Source organism: Sardina pilchardus, chromosome 14, assembly GCF_963854185.1.
Source record: "Sardina pilchardus chromosome 14, fSarPil1.1, whole genome shotgun sequence".
Classification (NCBI taxonomy): domain Eukaryota; kingdom Metazoa; phylum Chordata; class Actinopteri; order Clupeiformes; family Clupeidae; genus Sardina; species Sardina pilchardus.
This window is the reverse complement of record NC_085007.1, coordinates 29,794,077-29,811,119: the sequence shown is the minus strand read 5'-3', so window position 1 is coordinate 29,811,119 and position 17,043 is coordinate 29,794,077. Positions and strand designations below refer to the sequence as shown.

Sequence of the window (17,043 nt, the reverse complement as noted above, 5' to 3'; positions counted from 1 at the left end):
ATGAAGAACGTTGGTAAAATGTGCCGACCTGATTGGACAGACTACTTTGAAATATATGACGTAAGTCATTTTCCGCCAATGATACGCGCTAGTTAGTTGACAGATGCGGAACTCTTGTGTATGCCCCACCCTGTCTTGTGTGTTGTCGCGGTAAATTTACAGGAGCCACGCGGTGAGGCAGGATGTGTTAACCGCATGCATTTTCTGTTTGTGAAAGTAGTTATGGAGGTAGAGGTAAGGCTAATTTCAACACAAAACGAATTATAAACGAGGATTCTTAACAGTTTGACATACAGGCTGCAGATCTAGTCACGGTAATATCAACGTGTGGATGCCGAGGAACGACATGTCCTGACTTGTCCCGCATGGTGGCTAGGCCAGTCAAATGAGCTGCGTTTTTACAAACACCGGCATGGACAACGATTTCCCCGGCCAACTATTCAATCGTTTTTTCAACGACGGTCCTCCTGAGGGTAAACGTGGTGGAAATGTAGGAGGCTGGAGATTTTACAACCATGTGATCGGGGTAAGTGCAACCAAAGGTGCAACTCTGAACATCAACTTGCGTGTTCTAGCCTGCCCAACGTTAGATGGCTTTAACGTCGTCGACGTTATGTCTAAATCAGGTTACCGTTTTCGAAGTGGTTACAATATATGCATGACGGTAGAGTCGTCGCTATTACCGCACACTTTTGACAACGTTGGCGTTAAAAGCGTGTTCATTTTCGCTGCCCAAAACCCTTGCACATGATACCTGCGCCAACGCTATGTTGATAATGAGTACTCGCCCAGAGTCTATTTCATTCAGAATTTTGATTTTAATAATAGTGTGGCAAGTGCAGTGGTTTTGCAAGTTATCACAGCATAACGTAAAAGTTTGAGTTATGACACCCCACTAACTACAACAGGTTAACTCCTGGGGGGCTATGAGGATCAAAGTTGACGTTATTCCCACGCTGTTACAAATATTTGTGGGCCAATATGGCATTTTCAGTAACGTTGACACTTGTATTTGTATATTGTGTAACGCTGTAGAATAATATTAAGCAATTTGATTTCCAATAGCGTGAGGATCATCAGTCTGTACAATGGCAGGCGCAAAATGAAGTCAAGGGAGAGCGGTGGTCGGCCACACAGCAGCTTGTATTGCCTCTGTTGCCACCTAGCGAAGGTAAACGAAATCGCTTTTGTTTTTCAACAAATGCTGTGTATTTGAACTAAATATGTACTATATGTACTAAAATATGTACTATATGTACTAAAATAGATATTAACACGCAAAATGTATGTTCCTACTCTAGCTCATATCTACTCATCTGGCCTCCACTCTAAAACCGAGCCTATGGACTTCCATAAACATGTAAGTTCAAAATTGATATTAAAAAATGTTGTTTGTAGAAATTGTTTTCTACCTGTTTTTATCATTTGATGTGGCGCTATCCAAGAATATTTTTTTTTTATTTCATAGATGCAGAATTTTTACCAGGATCATTCCACATATGCCTTTCAAACAATGAGCCACCTTCTTTTAGAGTCCTTTTATCCTGAAAAGAGACATGGACAGGTGAGAGAGTGATCTGATATGTCAGCTTGCACTGTAAAGCTCTGGTTTCTATCATTATTTGTTATATCTAAGGGGGTGATAAACTGATAATGCATACTGTGTGTGTCTTTCTGTTGTGCAGTCACATGAATTCCTGCGGTGGAGAAAGAATGTTTTGAGGGAACTGAATTATACTACGTAAGACCCCTTTGTATCTCTATTATTTTAAGGAAATGCAGATGTTTTAAAATTCAGCAAAAGGGTATTGAATAGTAAAGTCACTGCAGTATGATTAATTCTACGATGTTGGCATTATTTGGTATGGGCCAGATGTGCTATGCGTCATCCTGGTCAGATGTTCTCAGGTTTAGTACACACTTGCAGGCTCATGTCATACTCACCGCAAACCCAAAATATGTATAGTAGGTTAACAGATTTATTGATTTATTGTAGATGCCCTATATCAACTACGCGGAAGAGGACTCAGTGTTATGACAATATTTTTGGGCATGACATCCATGACATTCCTCCTCCTCTCCTGGCTGAGCTGCTTCATGAGGAGCTGGTGCATCAGAGAGAGCAGGAGGAGCTCCAAGAGCTAGCAACAGGGGGCGCTCTGAGCTGCATTTCCTTCCCAGATTCAAACGACCCTCAAGAGGTCAGTCTCATCTATCCCAGTAATCCAGGCCTCCAAACACTCAGTATCCTTTCTTTTGTGGAGCAGAAGTAATGTGGTTTCAGGGGTTTACTTTGTTTGGATATTGTTCATATTTGTCCATATTATTTCTAGAAGTCTTCTATTTGTACCTTATTTATTGATAAACATCAAATTAATGAAGCTAAGAGATTTAAATCTGAATAGAATCGGAAGTTCTCGTGACTCATCATGTAGAATAGTGTCTAAGGTGGTTTGAAACTGGCTACAGTTTGAGAGAAATGTAAGTTTGTTAGTAAGTCTGACCAAAATGCCAATGCCAGTGTTTCCCACACATAGACAAATTTGTGGCGGTGCGCCACAGATTCAGCACCGGCCGCCACATATTGCGTTTCGTTATTTTTTATTTATTTATTTATTGTGCGCTATTGAAACGCTATTGAAAAACGCGCAGCATTCGTTAAGGTGAATTTCCTTTCCTTGCGCTTCCTCTCTGTCACTCACGCGTCTTTCTCTCATACACACACACAGGCACACACAGCCCATCACCTCCGCGCACACCGCGTCTATCTCCATGAAAACCAACAAGATCATCCCTGGAAGCGTGGTCGGTGGTCGCACTGATGAACCTGACGCTGCTCGGGTAGAAGCATAAAGTTCTCCCGCAACTTTTGTAGACTATGCGTGCAACTAAATTACCAAACAGTAGAAGTAAACTCATTCTCCTTGGCCGGCTCTCGTGCGCGCTCAATGGACACCCGCCATCGACATGCATATTTAATCCAAATAAAACATTCACAATCGTGAACGCATTGACGCACAGAACTAGCTAAATTACTGTCAAATTCGGTTAGCATCATTAGTAGGCTATGCTGCAGGTATTTGATTAAAACTCTTGCATTCAAGTTGACTGACCATCTCAATACCAATATTTTCAACTCCAAGACTTAATGGGTCTGTCCCAAGGAGAAAAAGTATTAGCTTACCTTGAAACTTAAACACATGTGGGGAAACTGAACAGTCCAACCAGTAGAGTATGATAAGCTTAGCCTGCTACTTTGTTTACAATATTTTGAGGCTTCAACCAGACAGCTGAATTTAAGAAGTGGAGTTGTAATATGAATAGTAGGCTATAATCTGCATAAAGTTTGCTGTTATGAATACCAGAAATGTCAGTATATTATATAGAATGTAAATAATTACATAATGTGTGTGCTTCAAATAAAGACAAGCTTTGCATCTTGTTAAAAACATAATTTACATTATATGAAAGGAGAGCGATAAAAAAGCGATGCATGGGGCAACCACCACACATTGCCTTCCAATCTGTGGGAAACACTGAATGCTATTTTACATTTTCAGTAGATCGTCTCCTTATTTAACTATTGTTATTGTTGCTTCCCTGACATGCTGGCTGTTCGACATTTAAAAAAAAAAAATAAAAAAACAGAATCCTTAACTATATTTTGGAAAGACTTCCACAAGGTGGAGCTGAAGTCAAGCGGGGCTGGACCGCCACAGCTAAAGCTAAGAGGTCGGCCCTTTTCCTTTGACCTGAATGGCCCCATCAGGCAAGTCAGCACGGGGACCCTACAGGAGGCTGGTAAGAGAGGTCTCATGTCCTTGTGTGGCTGCTGCATTGATGATCAAATAGTCTTTTAGAATCTGCACTAAGAGAATGTACATATCTTTTTTTTGTTGTGTAAAGGTGCCTGCATATGTGTCTCCCAGTTTATGTAGGGGTGCGTTCAGACCACTTCTGTGGTGCTTGGCTAGTTGGTGATGCTACGAGCCCACGAACCCTCGAGGTTATTCAGACGAAGGAGCCAGCTACATGCCTGGTTGTAAGGTGCGTTGGTATCTGTGTACATGTAAAGTTTGACACTGCACATTGAGGGTTTGAATGCTATGAAACACCCCAAACATGCAAACTATAATTGTGTTGTGTTGTGTGTGTGTGTCTTATAATGTCGCAGAGCATGCAAAAGTTTCTTAGATTGTGGTAGTTAAATGTTGAACTTCATTTATTTCCCTAATCAATACACGCCCAATTCTCCACAATGACAAAGTAAAAACATGCCAAGCCAGGGTTTCCCCCAGAAAATGTGTTAGTTAAGGTGGTGTCTGTCATGGGGAAGGGGGCGTCGCCGTAGCGTCCCCGCCGCATCGCCGCCACTGCCCTACGATGGGGAGGGGGGGCGGGGGGGGGGTCGAGTCGAGACCGTTGTTTTAACTGCAGCCGAGACCGAGTGACAACAACCGAGTCTTTTAGGAAGCAAGTCTGAGTCTTAAAGGAGTCAAGGCCGCATCAAGACCAACCAAAGAAAGGGGCTTTCATAATTTACATCACCAAGGATCATATAACAGTTCAATTCCCAAAGGGTAGAGAGGGGATTGTTGGCTACAGGAGCAGTCTAGCACACACTTGTCTAAATAACTTCTTTTCTGATTTACTTGAAGACAAGGAGGTCAGCTGAAGTAAAAATTTAGTAGGCTGTCAGCATTTCATTAATATTGAAAATGTTGAATTTTGACACTAATGACAGCAATATACCTGGATTTCACATTCATTGTATCAGATTTAACTGTATCAGCAACCAATTAAACATCATTAACACAATTTAGACAATATTATACCTTAAAAGTGTAAGTTTACAACTCCAATACAGGGCCTTTTGTATCTTTCAAAACCTTTGCACTGCTCAGCATAGCACCATAGGATATATTTTAAAGCCAGTCAATATAATAATATTCTATTAAAACCAAGAATATTTGTAATGGTGGATATTTTAGAATATACCATGAAATAAAGATGAAACTGTATGAAAATGTAACATTGCGACTGTATGGTAAAGTTAGTGAATTGTGATTTAGTAGCCTAAAGCTGCAATTCTTTGATTGAAGCTGTATATTGTGCGTGCCTGTTGCTCATATAGCCTAAGAGAGCCAGAACGTTTTTAATGCTTTTTAAAACATAATTAGCGAGAATGTACCGCATTGAACGCTAATATTTTGTCACTAACAACCAAATCTGTCACCTGTCAAATAGCCTACAGTTGCATGTTCAGCTCTGAACAAAAACATTCAGGAGTTATTTCAGCCACACCGAAACGTGTGTTCCCGTCCCGCCCGGTCGGGATGAATGAAACTGGCATGGGAGACAAGAGGCTACAGTTTGAAGTTTAACCTAGCCTGTGTAAACCTCAGACAATTTCAGTATTTTACAACACGTAAATGAATAGCTGTCACAAGTTGTTGTTAGCTGTAGGCTGGATGGCACAAGTGTTTGTCACAACAAATTACAAGATGCAGTGGGCTATGCATTCATAGACGAGTGATAAAAAAAAAAAAAAAGATACAGCGCTCAAAAGTGTTATGCCGCTCATCCCATACATTTGGTAGATTCAACGGAGAACCATTCCTGTGAGAGTCGTCAAATCTAGCTAGGTTTAGGCTATTTGTGTTCGCAGTCACTCTGAGATATGCGTGGCATTGGCACCTGATATCAAATACTCATGCTGAATGAGCGCGTCGCCTGTGCCAACTCGATTTGAAAATGTTTCTTTTTTTATGCGTTCTACAGAGAAGGGAGACTAGCGGCTACGGTTTGGAATGACAGGGAGAAAACATGTCAGAGTAATACGGCGAATATCACTATACATAATATATTTATTTATTTATTTATTTATTTATTGAAGACGCTAGTTAAGGCGGCAGCCCTGTGTTGTTAAGGCGGCCGCCTTAGCAGGAAAGCGCTGCGGGAAACCCTGCAAGCAATGTACTGAACATGCCATGGTTTTGTGCCTTCTCCCATCAAATCCAGATGCTAACTGTAGGCTATGGAGCTATATAACTAGGAACTGTTACTGAGCTTTCAAAGCAGTGCAAGTCTACTTGAATTCTATCCCAGAGGGGTGTATTATGAAGCTTCTGTGGCATGTTGAACCTAAAGCTAAATTATCAAATTTGGCATTAGATTACTGGCGATTGTGTTCTTTTAGAACTTTTAAAAAATGTTTTGTGTGTGGGTTTTCTGGTTCTGCTATTTAAACTGGTAATAGAAATGAGGAACAAGGCAGTTCTACAAACATTCCCCTGTGTTTCAGTCTTGAACACGCCTTTAGTTAAAGAACATACCACTAATAGTATAACCTCCAGGTATGTGCACCTAGAAACTTGCCTTACAGGTCTACAAAAATGTCTCTGAGCCTCCCTAACATGAGTTTTACAACAACTCATTTGCATATTTTAAACATAATGAGTAGTTTGAAAGGATGTCACAGTAACTTGACCAGAAACACTAGAGAAATGCCACCAAATGTAGTGTCACCTGAATCCATCAACCTTAGTCGCTGTGATGGAAAATGCTTGACATTCATATTAAATCAGAATTGCAAAATTGTTGCAAATTGTTAAAATATGTGTTAATGACTTAATGTTAGAAGCACCTTAAGACAAACTAGCTAGATTCACCCACAATAAAGGAATTACCGTATACCCTTTTACCTAATTTGCTTTCCTAATTTACTTAAAGCAGCACTAAAGAATATTTGCTCTCATGGTCTCCTTACAGTTGAGAAGCGCAATAATAAACTAAATATGCATGTTTTACTGCAAAGTATGAACATAACACCGATACAATATTAGCTGCTTTCAAACACATCCTCCGTAGCATATGCGGAGCTTTGTGAAATGGAAGTCCGTCCCTTCAGGTGATTCAGAGACGATACTGAGATGATGTCAGAATCTCCGTGTGGTTGAACCTGGTTGAGCACGCACATGAACAGAGTCTTTGCATTTTCTTCGCTTTGTTCAGACACGAGCTCATTAACATAATGTCCGTTGCAAATACTTGGAGGGGAGTAGTGTAAGAGCCGGGTAAGTTTGGAATTCCAAATAGCCGGTTATGCTGTTTGGGGAGGGGGGGGGGGGGCATTGCAGTGTTGAGTGTTGAGTGTTGAGTGTTGAGTGTTGAGTGTTGAGTGTTGAGTGTTGAGTGTTGAGTGTTGAGTGTTGAGTGTTGAGTCTTAATCTGATCCTAAATAAAATGGATGAGTGTTAAATCTTGTAAAACAGCCTACTGCTTACCATAGGTGTGCAGATATGTAAAGTCAGTCGTAAAATACTCTGGGAGAAGCCGTGAAAGCAGATCTTGCAGCAGATGTGCAACACATATGTCTTATTAGAGAGGAATTGTGGTGTTGAGTGCAGCTGGAACATGTTCAGTTTGGCCCTATTGGGCTTAGTCTCCAGGGAGGGGGAACATGCCTCTATGGCATGTTTGACTAACTAGAACCAGCCTTTCAGGCCTCTGAGCAGGAGCAGGTTAGTGTGCAACTGGGCCAGACTTCAGCCCAAAATGTAGGGCACGAAGGCTACTGTTACTCAGGAATTGCAACATGATGAGTAGCTGAAAGCGCAGCACTTTTTTTGCTTTACTGGATTGGAAGGTTGCCGACTAGTTTTGATGTTTCAGCTGATGTGTCAGGACTTGGTTCTGGTTTGCCTGCATTTGCTGTATGATTGTTGTATGAGTGAATATTAAAAAAACGATTGCTCTTTTTCAGCCCCCATGTATCAAAAGAGCTGCTGGTAGCCAGTGAGAGTGGAGCAGTGTATCTCTGGACTGTGGGAAAAGGGTGAGACACAACAGCTCTCAGCACTATGTGTACAGTTTCACTGCTCGTCACAGGAAGTTCTGTGCTGTTCATTAGTTGATATGCCTGTGTTATCGCCACAGGTCTCATTGCGATTATGCCTGACATTTTGCAGTGGAGGTGTAGATATGTGGTTACAAACAACATGCTTTTGTACAAAAAAAAGGGTCAATAGAAAAATATGGCTGGTTGGACATGGTAGATATTTAAGTCCTTAAAATACATCCCTCATTTCAACAGACTCTCACTCCCCTGTAACCATCACTCAGGCTGTGATGATAGATGTTGAACATTGTCAAGGATAAAAAATAGACTAACTTGCTGGCACCCACTCTGTTGTTCAGAAGTGTACATAATGTTTGTTCAGAGGCTGTGTGTGTTGCCTGCAAAAACATGTCAGTGTGTTCATACTCAAGCGACACTGAGAAAGCTATCTGAAAAGGCCCACCATACAGATACTCAGAGCCAGTTCATATCTGTACTTTAATCACGACTTTATGACCCGAGGAAGACTTGAAACAGTTGAGTGTTTTGCCAAAATTTAGTTTGGTTCCTGTTGGCTTGAGAAAATTCTGAGCTTTGTTTATCTTCCCAACAGACTGACCAAAGTCAGAGAGGAGGACTCTAATCTCTACTTCAATGCAAAGTCCACATGGAGGTGGTGTGAGTTCTCTGCACACCCTAGAGTCATGGTCTACACTGACCGAACGGGAGCTGACCTTACAGACTTCAGGGTGAGCCTCAACCTGTTAATTGGTCTGAGGTCCAAATACTTGGTCCTCAATCAAACGATCTTCTAATCTGACCCATCGCCGTACTGCTAATAAATCCTGCTCCTTTTGTTTCCAGGCTCATGAAAATCAAAGTTACACCTTATTCCGCATTGGCAAGGTATCTGAGGCCAAGCGAGGGGAGAGAATAATCATGTCCCAGTACCTCAGTGAGGTACATGCCTACCACCATCTTGTTACCACACAGGTGAATTCCACAGTTTTTTAGTGCTTTTATGTCGAATATAGCTCTCGCCACACTCTATACGGCAAGGAAGTTCAATCCATGTACTATTAGTTTCAAGTGTCCTGGATTAAAAATGGCTGATTTTGAATCTGATAATCCTGATCAGTTACTAAAGCAACATTTGAATGGAAGTCCTGGTAGTTGATTTTTAGATAATCATAAAAACATGACTGATTGATTTAGTTCTGTGTATTCCTCTGTTAGTATTCAGCATACATAATGGATGAGCGTATGCCATCTGTGCCCATGCTGACATGGGACCACTTCATGGAGAGCCCTCCCATGTTTGCGCATGTCTTGGCTGGAGCTTCACCTCAGAGGAATAACCAGCTGCTGTTGGGCTCTCAGAAGACCCAGGAGATAATAATGCTGCAGTACTCAGGTCTGTATCTATCAGTGGCTACAGTTGCCCGTGTGGCTGCTCGCTTTTAGTAGAGTAGATGAGCTGTTGGAATAACATGTGGTAACACTGACTACTTTCATTGTCCTTAGTTGACAAAATCTTGTTAACTTTTGTCTATCTGTCGATCATCTTCATTTACTATGAGCAGTCAAACACTTCCTGGTTTTAGTGACTTCCTGTCAGTGCATGGGAATACTGAATTTGAATATGGTTTTAGGTGGCTGTGAAGAAGCCTGTGTAGCCCGAGGTCCACTTCAGAAACTACTCAGCCCTAGTGAGACTCTGCCCCACCTGCCTGTCAGACTACCTCACAGAAACCAGACCGCTCAGGAGAGGTTGTCTCTGCCAGCTGCTGGTAAGAACTGTAGATCATTGAAAGGACTCTTTGCTTCCCAAACCCAAGTGAAGAGAATGAATTAATGCACATGTTCTCTATTGCCTTTGTGCCTCTGTCTCCCCACTTTGATGTCTTGACTGCTGTATCTTTCTCACAGGCCTGACAGCCATCCAGAGCAGCCAGCATCTGTGTGTGTTGCAGCTCACTGTGGCCGGAGACGTGTTCTACCAGACCCTGGGGCTGTGCTCGGAAGGCCCTGCAGAGGATTCCTCTCCGCCCTCTGAAAGGCAGGAGGCGGAGGAGGGTGCAGAGGATTCCTCTCCGTTCTCTGAAAGGCAGGAGGAGGCGGAGAAGGGAGTAGACCGATTAATACCTCCTGTATCTAGTGATTTCTCAGATGAAGATTCCGTCCCTAGCCAGAGGTCTTTTGGTGGTTTTGAGGTGGTAGCCAATGTCAGCGCAGAACATCTTTCCGCTTCAGATTTGGAGAATGAATGTGGTCAGCTACCTACCCAATCTTTAGGCCCAGCTGTCCAGCCCCCTGTTACAGCCGCCAGTCTCCCACGCACCCGGTTGCCGCTTAACAAGGAAGTACTTAGCGAGTGGAGTAAGTGGCTTTCCGGTCTTGATAGTTTGCCAGCCCCGAAGTCACACTTCTCACATTGTACAAAATACACCAGAGACATGGGCGTCTATGTTGATCTTCAGAGCGACCCACTTGGGGAGCCTAGATCCCAGAGTGTGCAGCAGGACCTGAGGAAGAGCATGAGCAGGGGGGAGATTGTTGTCCACTCGTCCACCCACTTGCCTCCACTCCCCATCACCCCTGTCCCTGGAGTGCTGGAGCCCTCGGAGTGGACCGACGATCTCAGCCAGAGACTGAGTGAGGCGTGGCAGGGCAGGTGGAGGCAGTGGTGGGAGGACAAGCTGGGCCTGAACAAGGAGCGGAAGCGGGAGGCCCTGCGCCGGAAGCGACGGCAGGAGAAGGCCAAGAGACGTCGCGGTGTGTACCTCGCCAGGAGTTTCACCTCCACAGTCAGCTACCAGTCCGACTCGGAATTCTCTGGATTTTCTAGCCAAGACCTGGGCTCGGACTGGGGCGAAGACGTAGCAAGCCGTGCTGGTTCCAGTAAAAGCGCAGCGGCCTCACCAGAGCTCACAATCACCTCAGATCTCAGTTTGGGGAAGCCACTTTTCCAGAGCACACAGTCTACACAGCCACAGCAGGACGCCACCCCTCACGTCTCCGCAGCAGCGCAGGAGTTCGCCCCTGTGGCGTCGTCTGAATCCCCTCCGCTCTTCCTGTCCGCCGAGTCCAGCCGGCCTTCCATGCTGGGCCCGGCTCAGAAGAAACCCAGACGGACAGAGCAGGATATGTTGCAGTCTCTGTTCAGCTCTCAGGAGGCCGGTCAGGCTTTGCTGGAGGAGAGCTCCCTCTCTGTGATGGCCCCCTCCTCCCAGCTTTCCAGCTTCTCCTCCTCCCAAAGACCCCCTCAGATCCGGGTGTCCCTCTCACGGGTGTCCCTGCCTAAGAAAAAGAAACCTCGCATGGGTTTCTAATGAGAGCGACGATTTTGTAATGGTGAGTGAAATCCTTTGTTAGCCTTTGTGTGAAATGGCTGTGGTTCTTTAAAAAAAAAAAAAAAAAAATGGTTCTGAAGGATGTGTTTGGGCTGTTTCATTCTACACAGCTGTGTGGATGCAGTTGTAAATGCAAGGCTCACACGCATACTGTACATCAGGGCCCAGACTTCAAGCTGAAAAAAAAAAAAGTTGTGATACCACTTCCATTTTAGGAAAATTGTGATGAAACATTTCGCTAAGCAACTACACGTTGTGTATCTATGCATTTGCACCTGTGCAGCTTATGCAATGTCCACAGCTGCTAGGCTATTATGTTGTATCTTTAGCGTTTGTTGTTGTGAATGTCGTTTGATTTGAATCACTACGTTGGACTGAACAAAGTGCGTCAAGAGTAAATAGTTTAGTTCATCAGTTGAATGCTCTAGTCAGTAAATGTGTTTGTTGTGTTTCACTCCCTTTTGGACATTTAAGCTTGTAATGGGAAGAATTATTGATATCATTGTTACTTAATATAGTAGGTAGAGAAGTGATTTAGAGGTTAATGGGACTGCCGCTGCTTCCACCACCCCGATGATGAATCAAAATCAGACATTTCACTTTCAAAATAGCATTTTATATGAATTTTCATGAAACCAACAAAAACAAATAATAAATAAGTTAATATCTACAACATACTATACATTTTTTTAACATTATACAAATTTACAGCTTTTTTAACATTTTACAGTTTTAAAGTTTTTTTTGTGTGACATCATGTCATCATACATTATTTTTCACATACAGTTCCAGAGTAGGGCTAATGAAGACCTAAACTAACTTGGCAAATAATGGTTAACAAAAATGCACCCACACACACACACAGACTCTCTTACACACATGTACACACAACAAACTGTCTGACCACCATGCATACATTTAGAAATCTCTGCACTGATACAACCGAGGGGAGACCAGGCACGCAGTTCTCCAGGCACCCTAAACTCCCCTTGTCACTCGTAGATAACAATCGTTTTAGGTAACTGTGCAAAGTACACACTGAGCTGGGAAACCACCCAGAACTCAACAGTCCTTGTTCTAGAACAGTCTATTGTACCTTGGGATGTGTACAGTTGAAACCGCAAGGAATGTGACCAATTTGCACCAATTTGCACCAACATGCATCAAATACTTTTGAACAAAAAGATGTAGCTACATGAAAGTATTTAACATCCTTGAAGGAGTTATGTTAGCTGCCAGACTTGTGCGATTCAGAGCACCTCCACATTTTCAGTTTATAAAAATAACACACAAAAGAAAAATTATCAAACTGTTGGTGGATTTGTCACAGGTAGATGCCCTTGAGAAAAAGGTGTGAAACCACAAGTAATTATTTTTCAGGTGGAAGGCAGGCACTGTGTGTAGAGCGATTTAGAAGGTAGGGGTTTTTCGGCTTTGGCAGCGGTAGTGCATGGGGAAGTAGGGCCCCTCGGCGTCGCTCCCCAACGAGCTGCTCAGGCTTTCCTCTCCAGAGCTCACGTCTTCATACCAGTCCTCACTGCAAAACACAGAAAACAAAACATGAGTTCTATGGCAACCGCCTCTCCCTCCTGTTCCTATTGACTAGTAGGGTTTTTTCCACCTTTTCTCTGCGTCACTGACACGCCCTTTCACAGGTAGACAGTGCCTGCTGTAAATGCTGGCTCTCTGAGTCACATGGGCTGGCCCTCAGACATCAGTAATGATATGAGTGCCTTTACTTAGCCAGTCATCACGACCGTATTACATAAGGTCTCGACTCTAGCTGCATCTCCAGTTGATAGACGTGACTAGTCTCTCGTAAGCATTGCTGTGGTGTTAGGAAACATGATGGCAACAGATGGGGCTTGGCTAACTCTGACGTAAGATGACCAACTATGGAAATTTTTGGATTGATCAGGCACTGTTAAGCAACAGGCTGAACCATAAGCAAAACTGAAAGGAGTTGCCTGTGCATGTTTTGGGGAGTGACTAAAAGTCCCTTACAGGGAAAATTCCTTTTGTTTGCTTTGAACCTTTGCTGTGATCAGGGGTTTACCAATAAGTCCCTTCTTCCTTGTTCTCTTCCCTCTTGTAATATATGTTCAATTTTCACTTTCCATCGTGTTTTTTGTTTGTTTCAGTGTATGTCTGTCAGATTTTGCATGGAAGTTTATGTGTCTGTTTTGTGTTTACCTCTCACTCTCATCCCAGCCCCCCTCCGGGATAGTTGGCAGCTCTGGGACGCTGTAGTAGCTGCTGTGCAGGTTCTGTGCAGTGCGTCGGGAGACGATCCACACCAGCTTCTTGTGATCAGGCTTGCTGCATTCCGGTGAGGAGTATTCTGATATGCACTGGGCCACAAGTCCTCTCCAGTGCTGCAGCTCGGACTCTGAGATCTGGGGTGGGGGGTACACAGCCAAGACGTCACTACACTGGACACCCACTTACATAAGACTAAACCCTCCCAGCTATCAGTCGCCAGCTGATATGTAAGTGGATAGCTGGCTGGCTGGGCCGAGCAGGAAACTATGTTGAGCCTTAAAAGGCTGAGCTTTTGAGAGGTGGTTGGTTGTCATCAAACAATCTTAAGAACTTCACATCAGCTTGTTGCTTTATTGGTTCTTTCATGCTTAATTCTATATGGGCCCTGTCAGTTGCAGGAATGGTGTGTACTGATGTTGAATGTGTTGATGTATGTATCAAAGTCACTGCTAAAACCCTCAGGTTAATTAGTGTCAAGGGACCAATGCTTGACCCAAATCCCTCAACTGTCCAAGGAAATGTTTGTTTGCTAACCTTTAAGTGCCTCTGGATGCGCTGAGCAATCTCCAGCATGTCAACAGACTGCAAGGCCTCAATCTCCAGGGTGAGGAGCGAGAGCGCCAGCACGGACGGCTGCAAAGAGATAAAGCGATGGGGATTAATGAAGTTATTCCTTCTAAAGTGTGTCACAGGGTCACAAGTGATGTGATGAGGGATCTTACTTTAGCTTTGGAAAAGACAATTCGGCAAAGACAGGCTTTCAGCTGCGCCTCCAGCTTGTCTTGATTCAGGACTTCCTTCCTGTTTAAACAGAGGGGGGAAATGGCCTTCAGTGAACCTAATACAGCTACGAGTAATACATGTAGGCAGCTTTTTTCCCCTCAAGACTGTCTGATGTAATAGCATGTTATCTTGCTAGTGTTACAGACGTGACATGATAAAATGTTTGTCCTTGTTATTACAGCAGACTGACCCACATAAACACTTGATGGTTCAAAGTTCAGTTCTTGTGTGCCATAGTAATCCCTAGTGAACTATGCCCTGCTGCTGTAACACTTTGGTTAGTTAATTTGGTTGTTCTTACCTGTCTGAGGTATGTGATAGCGCAATGGCGTAGTACAAGTGCAAAAAAGTTAAGGCTGTGACGGCTTTGAACTGGAAGTTGAGCTTCTCGGAGATGATTTTCTCCATACGGCTGAGGTCTGAGGCTGTGAACTTGCTCTGGCTGATGCGGATAAGTTCATGGGGGGAAGAAATGTTGCACTCCTGCTCAACCACTTTGGCAGCAATATGAAGACAGCCTATGCTAATGCAGGCCAAATGTTTAGGCTGGACCTGGAAACAAAGATAAAAATATTTTGTTAATTAAGGAATATTACACTGATGACCACAACAACTGAACATGAAGCTTCAGTTTCTTATTAACTGTATAGATGTGGGAAGAGTGACATTTTGCTTTTCAATCAGTCATGGCTAAATGGTTTTGTAGCTGAATCACATAAACACCCATCTATATTAAATCACATTTACTTTTCGTTATCTTTTATTGGTGTAATAATTAATGACGAATATTGATTTACCCTCATTATGGCTAAAAATCTGTCTAGCAGATTAACTGCCAGGACGAAGGTCTGTGTGCTGTAACCAAAGAAGCTGGTCAAGCTCCAGAGGTCCTCCACTTTGGCATTACGGCATTTTGCTGAAATTCCTCTTCCATCCTGCACAAAGAAAAAATATTGTATTATTTGTTTCACTTGACATTTATGTAAAGATTTTTATAATGAATTTCATAAGAGCAAGGCTGTTAAAAGAATACCTCTTGGGTCGACTCGATCAGAGCCAGACCAGCTTCTTTCGGAAGGTATTTTATCTCCTGGTCGAAATTCGTCTTTAGCTCCTTCATTAGTCTAAAGGCCTCCATGTCAGCTTGATTTCAGATCTCAAATCCCAGACCTTAAAACTGCAAAACAAGAACGTTGGTAAATGTTTATACGTCCTAGAAACGCTAACCCAACCAACAGGGTCAAGGTTTGCCCAACCCCCTGCTCAGCTGGGATATGGTGTCAAATTTCGTCGGTTAACGCCTTCTTGACACAGTTACAGCAATAACAAATATGATGTAGGAAATGTAGTCAACTGAACAAAATGAGAAATTTTGAATTTTCATCTTAAAACAATCACAATCCAGTGATTACCAATGCGAGTGAAACAACAGTATTTTTTACGAACAGAAATGTAGTTCAAACCGTCGACGGCGGGGGGAGGGGTTCGACTATTCTCCACAGGAAGAAAAATAGCTTATCGAATTCTTGGCTCGATCGTGAAACAGTTAACGGTTAACATTAGTAGAAATAAAGTCTACAATTGGACATGTCCAACTCCAGAAATACAATAACTGTTAATGTTCAACAACTGAAGTAATGTTAATGCTAGACATCAACCGAAGCTATTATCACTGTTATGCTGAAGGAAATACACAAGCCGATTTGAGCTGACGTTCCGACAAGACTTTATATTTTTCTTGTACAGTCGACGTTAATAAAATTATATAAAGATGCATCCAGAAAGTATGTAGGGAATCGTCGAATGTTTAGTCTAACAAAAGCTTAGTCTTAACGTTAGAGTATTTCCCTGGACGTTAACGTTACCGAGCCTTTTAAAGAGCCATCCATACAGTAGCGTTAACGTTATTCAAAACAAGATGAACTATAGCGAGCTAAGAAGCATATTTAAAACTAAATCGAATTCAAGATTTAGTCAACAAAGCTATAGTTTTTGTCTCTTAAGAAAGAAGCTCAAAGGAAAAATTACCCGATATGTCAATATGACATTTTTCAGTCCGACCTTCTTCTGTTGTCTGTTTCCTTCTCTCTTTCTTTTTGTTGATGTTGTATCATGTCCACGCCCATGAGCTACGTCACTCCACTGACTAACCAGGGGAAATGTTATCGATTTGACTAAATATGACAAATTCTTGTAAACATCGCTGCTGATTGCTACACAGGCGTTGTGCACCCTCTTTGGAAAACATATATTTAACACTTTAATATAAATATACGGTTTAATTTCGACATAACGTAATGGGACCATGGCATATATCATTGTAATGACTGACATCTATTGGAACGAATCAGCTAGCGCAGAAACTCGCCGTTCAAAAAGTCCGCCCAAATCCCTTATCTGTCATTGGCTGCATGTACTGAATTTGCGATAAACCATTGGCCAAGATCGGCCCTAATTCCGATTGGCCATTGCTCCCAGCTTGGGGCTTGGGATGTTTTAAACGTAGAAAACAAAACAAAACAAAAAAAACAAACAACATATCTAAGCACACAACCTATCTATAATGTTTCATACACCTTTCAAGTTCAGTGTTTAAACTCGATTAACCATCAATCTAGTGCCATATGCATGTAACATTCCAAGTAATAAAGTTTGGGTTTCAAACCTTGAAATGGATGGATAAACCGCTGATGCTTTGTGTTTGTGTTTGTGTGTGTGTTTGATATTAGATGACCATTGAAATAGATGTGTGAAATAGATGACCATTTGCAAAGCTGATTTTACAACATCAAGAAAAAATGTAAC

The 17,043-nt window shown here is 42.7% G+C and overlaps 2 protein-coding genes across 2 annotated transcripts; one reads left to right on the top strand and one right to left on the bottom strand.

Annotated features, from left to right (window-relative positions):
• Positions 1 to 159: 159 nt before the first annotated feature.
• On the top strand, positions 160 to 14,990 carry taf1c (TATA-box binding protein associated factor, RNA polymerase I subunit C). The gene is made up of 15 exons (XM_062554242.1): positions 160 to 526; positions 1,066 to 1,171; positions 1,302 to 1,360; positions 1,469 to 1,564; positions 1,686 to 1,741; positions 1,997 to 2,244; positions 3,673 to 3,801; positions 3,930 to 4,047; positions 7,766 to 7,837; positions 8,454 to 8,589; positions 8,705 to 8,833; positions 9,077 to 9,254; positions 9,493 to 9,630; positions 9,770 to 11,194; positions 13,405 to 14,990. The coding sequence occupies exons 1-14, from the start codon at positions 386 to 388 to the stop codon at positions 11,170 to 11,172; spliced, it is 3,009 nt and encodes a 1,002-aa protein (XP_062410226.1). The 5' UTR covers positions 160 to 385; the 3' UTR covers positions 11,173 to 11,194; positions 13,405 to 14,990.
• Positions 11,788 to 16,392, bottom strand: ccng2 (cyclin G2). Its single transcript, XM_062554243.1, has 8 exons — positions 16,267 to 16,392; positions 15,272 to 15,415; positions 15,036 to 15,173; positions 14,540 to 14,790; positions 14,178 to 14,256; positions 13,990 to 14,088; positions 13,387 to 13,589; positions 11,788 to 12,730 (listed from the first exon to the last, which is right to left on the bottom strand). Exons 2-8 carry the CDS (start codon positions 15,374 to 15,376, stop codon positions 12,604 to 12,606), a joined length of 1,002 nt encoding a protein of 333 aa, XP_062410227.1. The 5' UTR covers positions 15,377 to 15,415; positions 16,267 to 16,392; the 3' UTR covers positions 11,788 to 12,603.
• Positions 16,393 to 17,043: the final 651 nt, after the last annotated feature.

Excerpts from the sequence above, each read along its gene's own strand:
- ccng2 (XM_062554243.1), bottom strand. The coding sequence starts at position 15,376 with ATGGAGGCCTTTAGACTAATGAAGGAGCTAAAGACGAATTTCGACCAG. Across the intron at positions 14,257-14,539 it reads CTATCACATACCTCAGACAG|GAAGGAAGTCCTGAATCAAG; the intron begins GTAAGAACAACC and ends CTGTTTAAACAG. Across the intron at positions 13,590-13,989 it reads GCATCCAGAGGCACTTAAAG|ATCTCAGAGTCCGAGCTGCA; the intron begins GTTAGCAAACAA and ends CCCCCACCCCAG.
- taf1c (XM_062554242.1), top strand. The coding sequence starts at position 386 with ATGAGCTGCGTTTTTACAAACACCGGCATGGACAACGATTTCCCCGGC. Across the intron at positions 527-1,065 it reads TTTACAACCATGTGATCGGG|CGTGAGGATCATCAGTCTGT; the intron begins GTAAGTGCAACC and ends GATTTCCAATAG. Across the intron at positions 2,245-3,672 it reads TCCAGGCCTCCAAACACTCA|ACTTCCACAAGGTGGAGCTG; the intron begins GTATCCTTTCTT and ends TATTTTGGAAAG.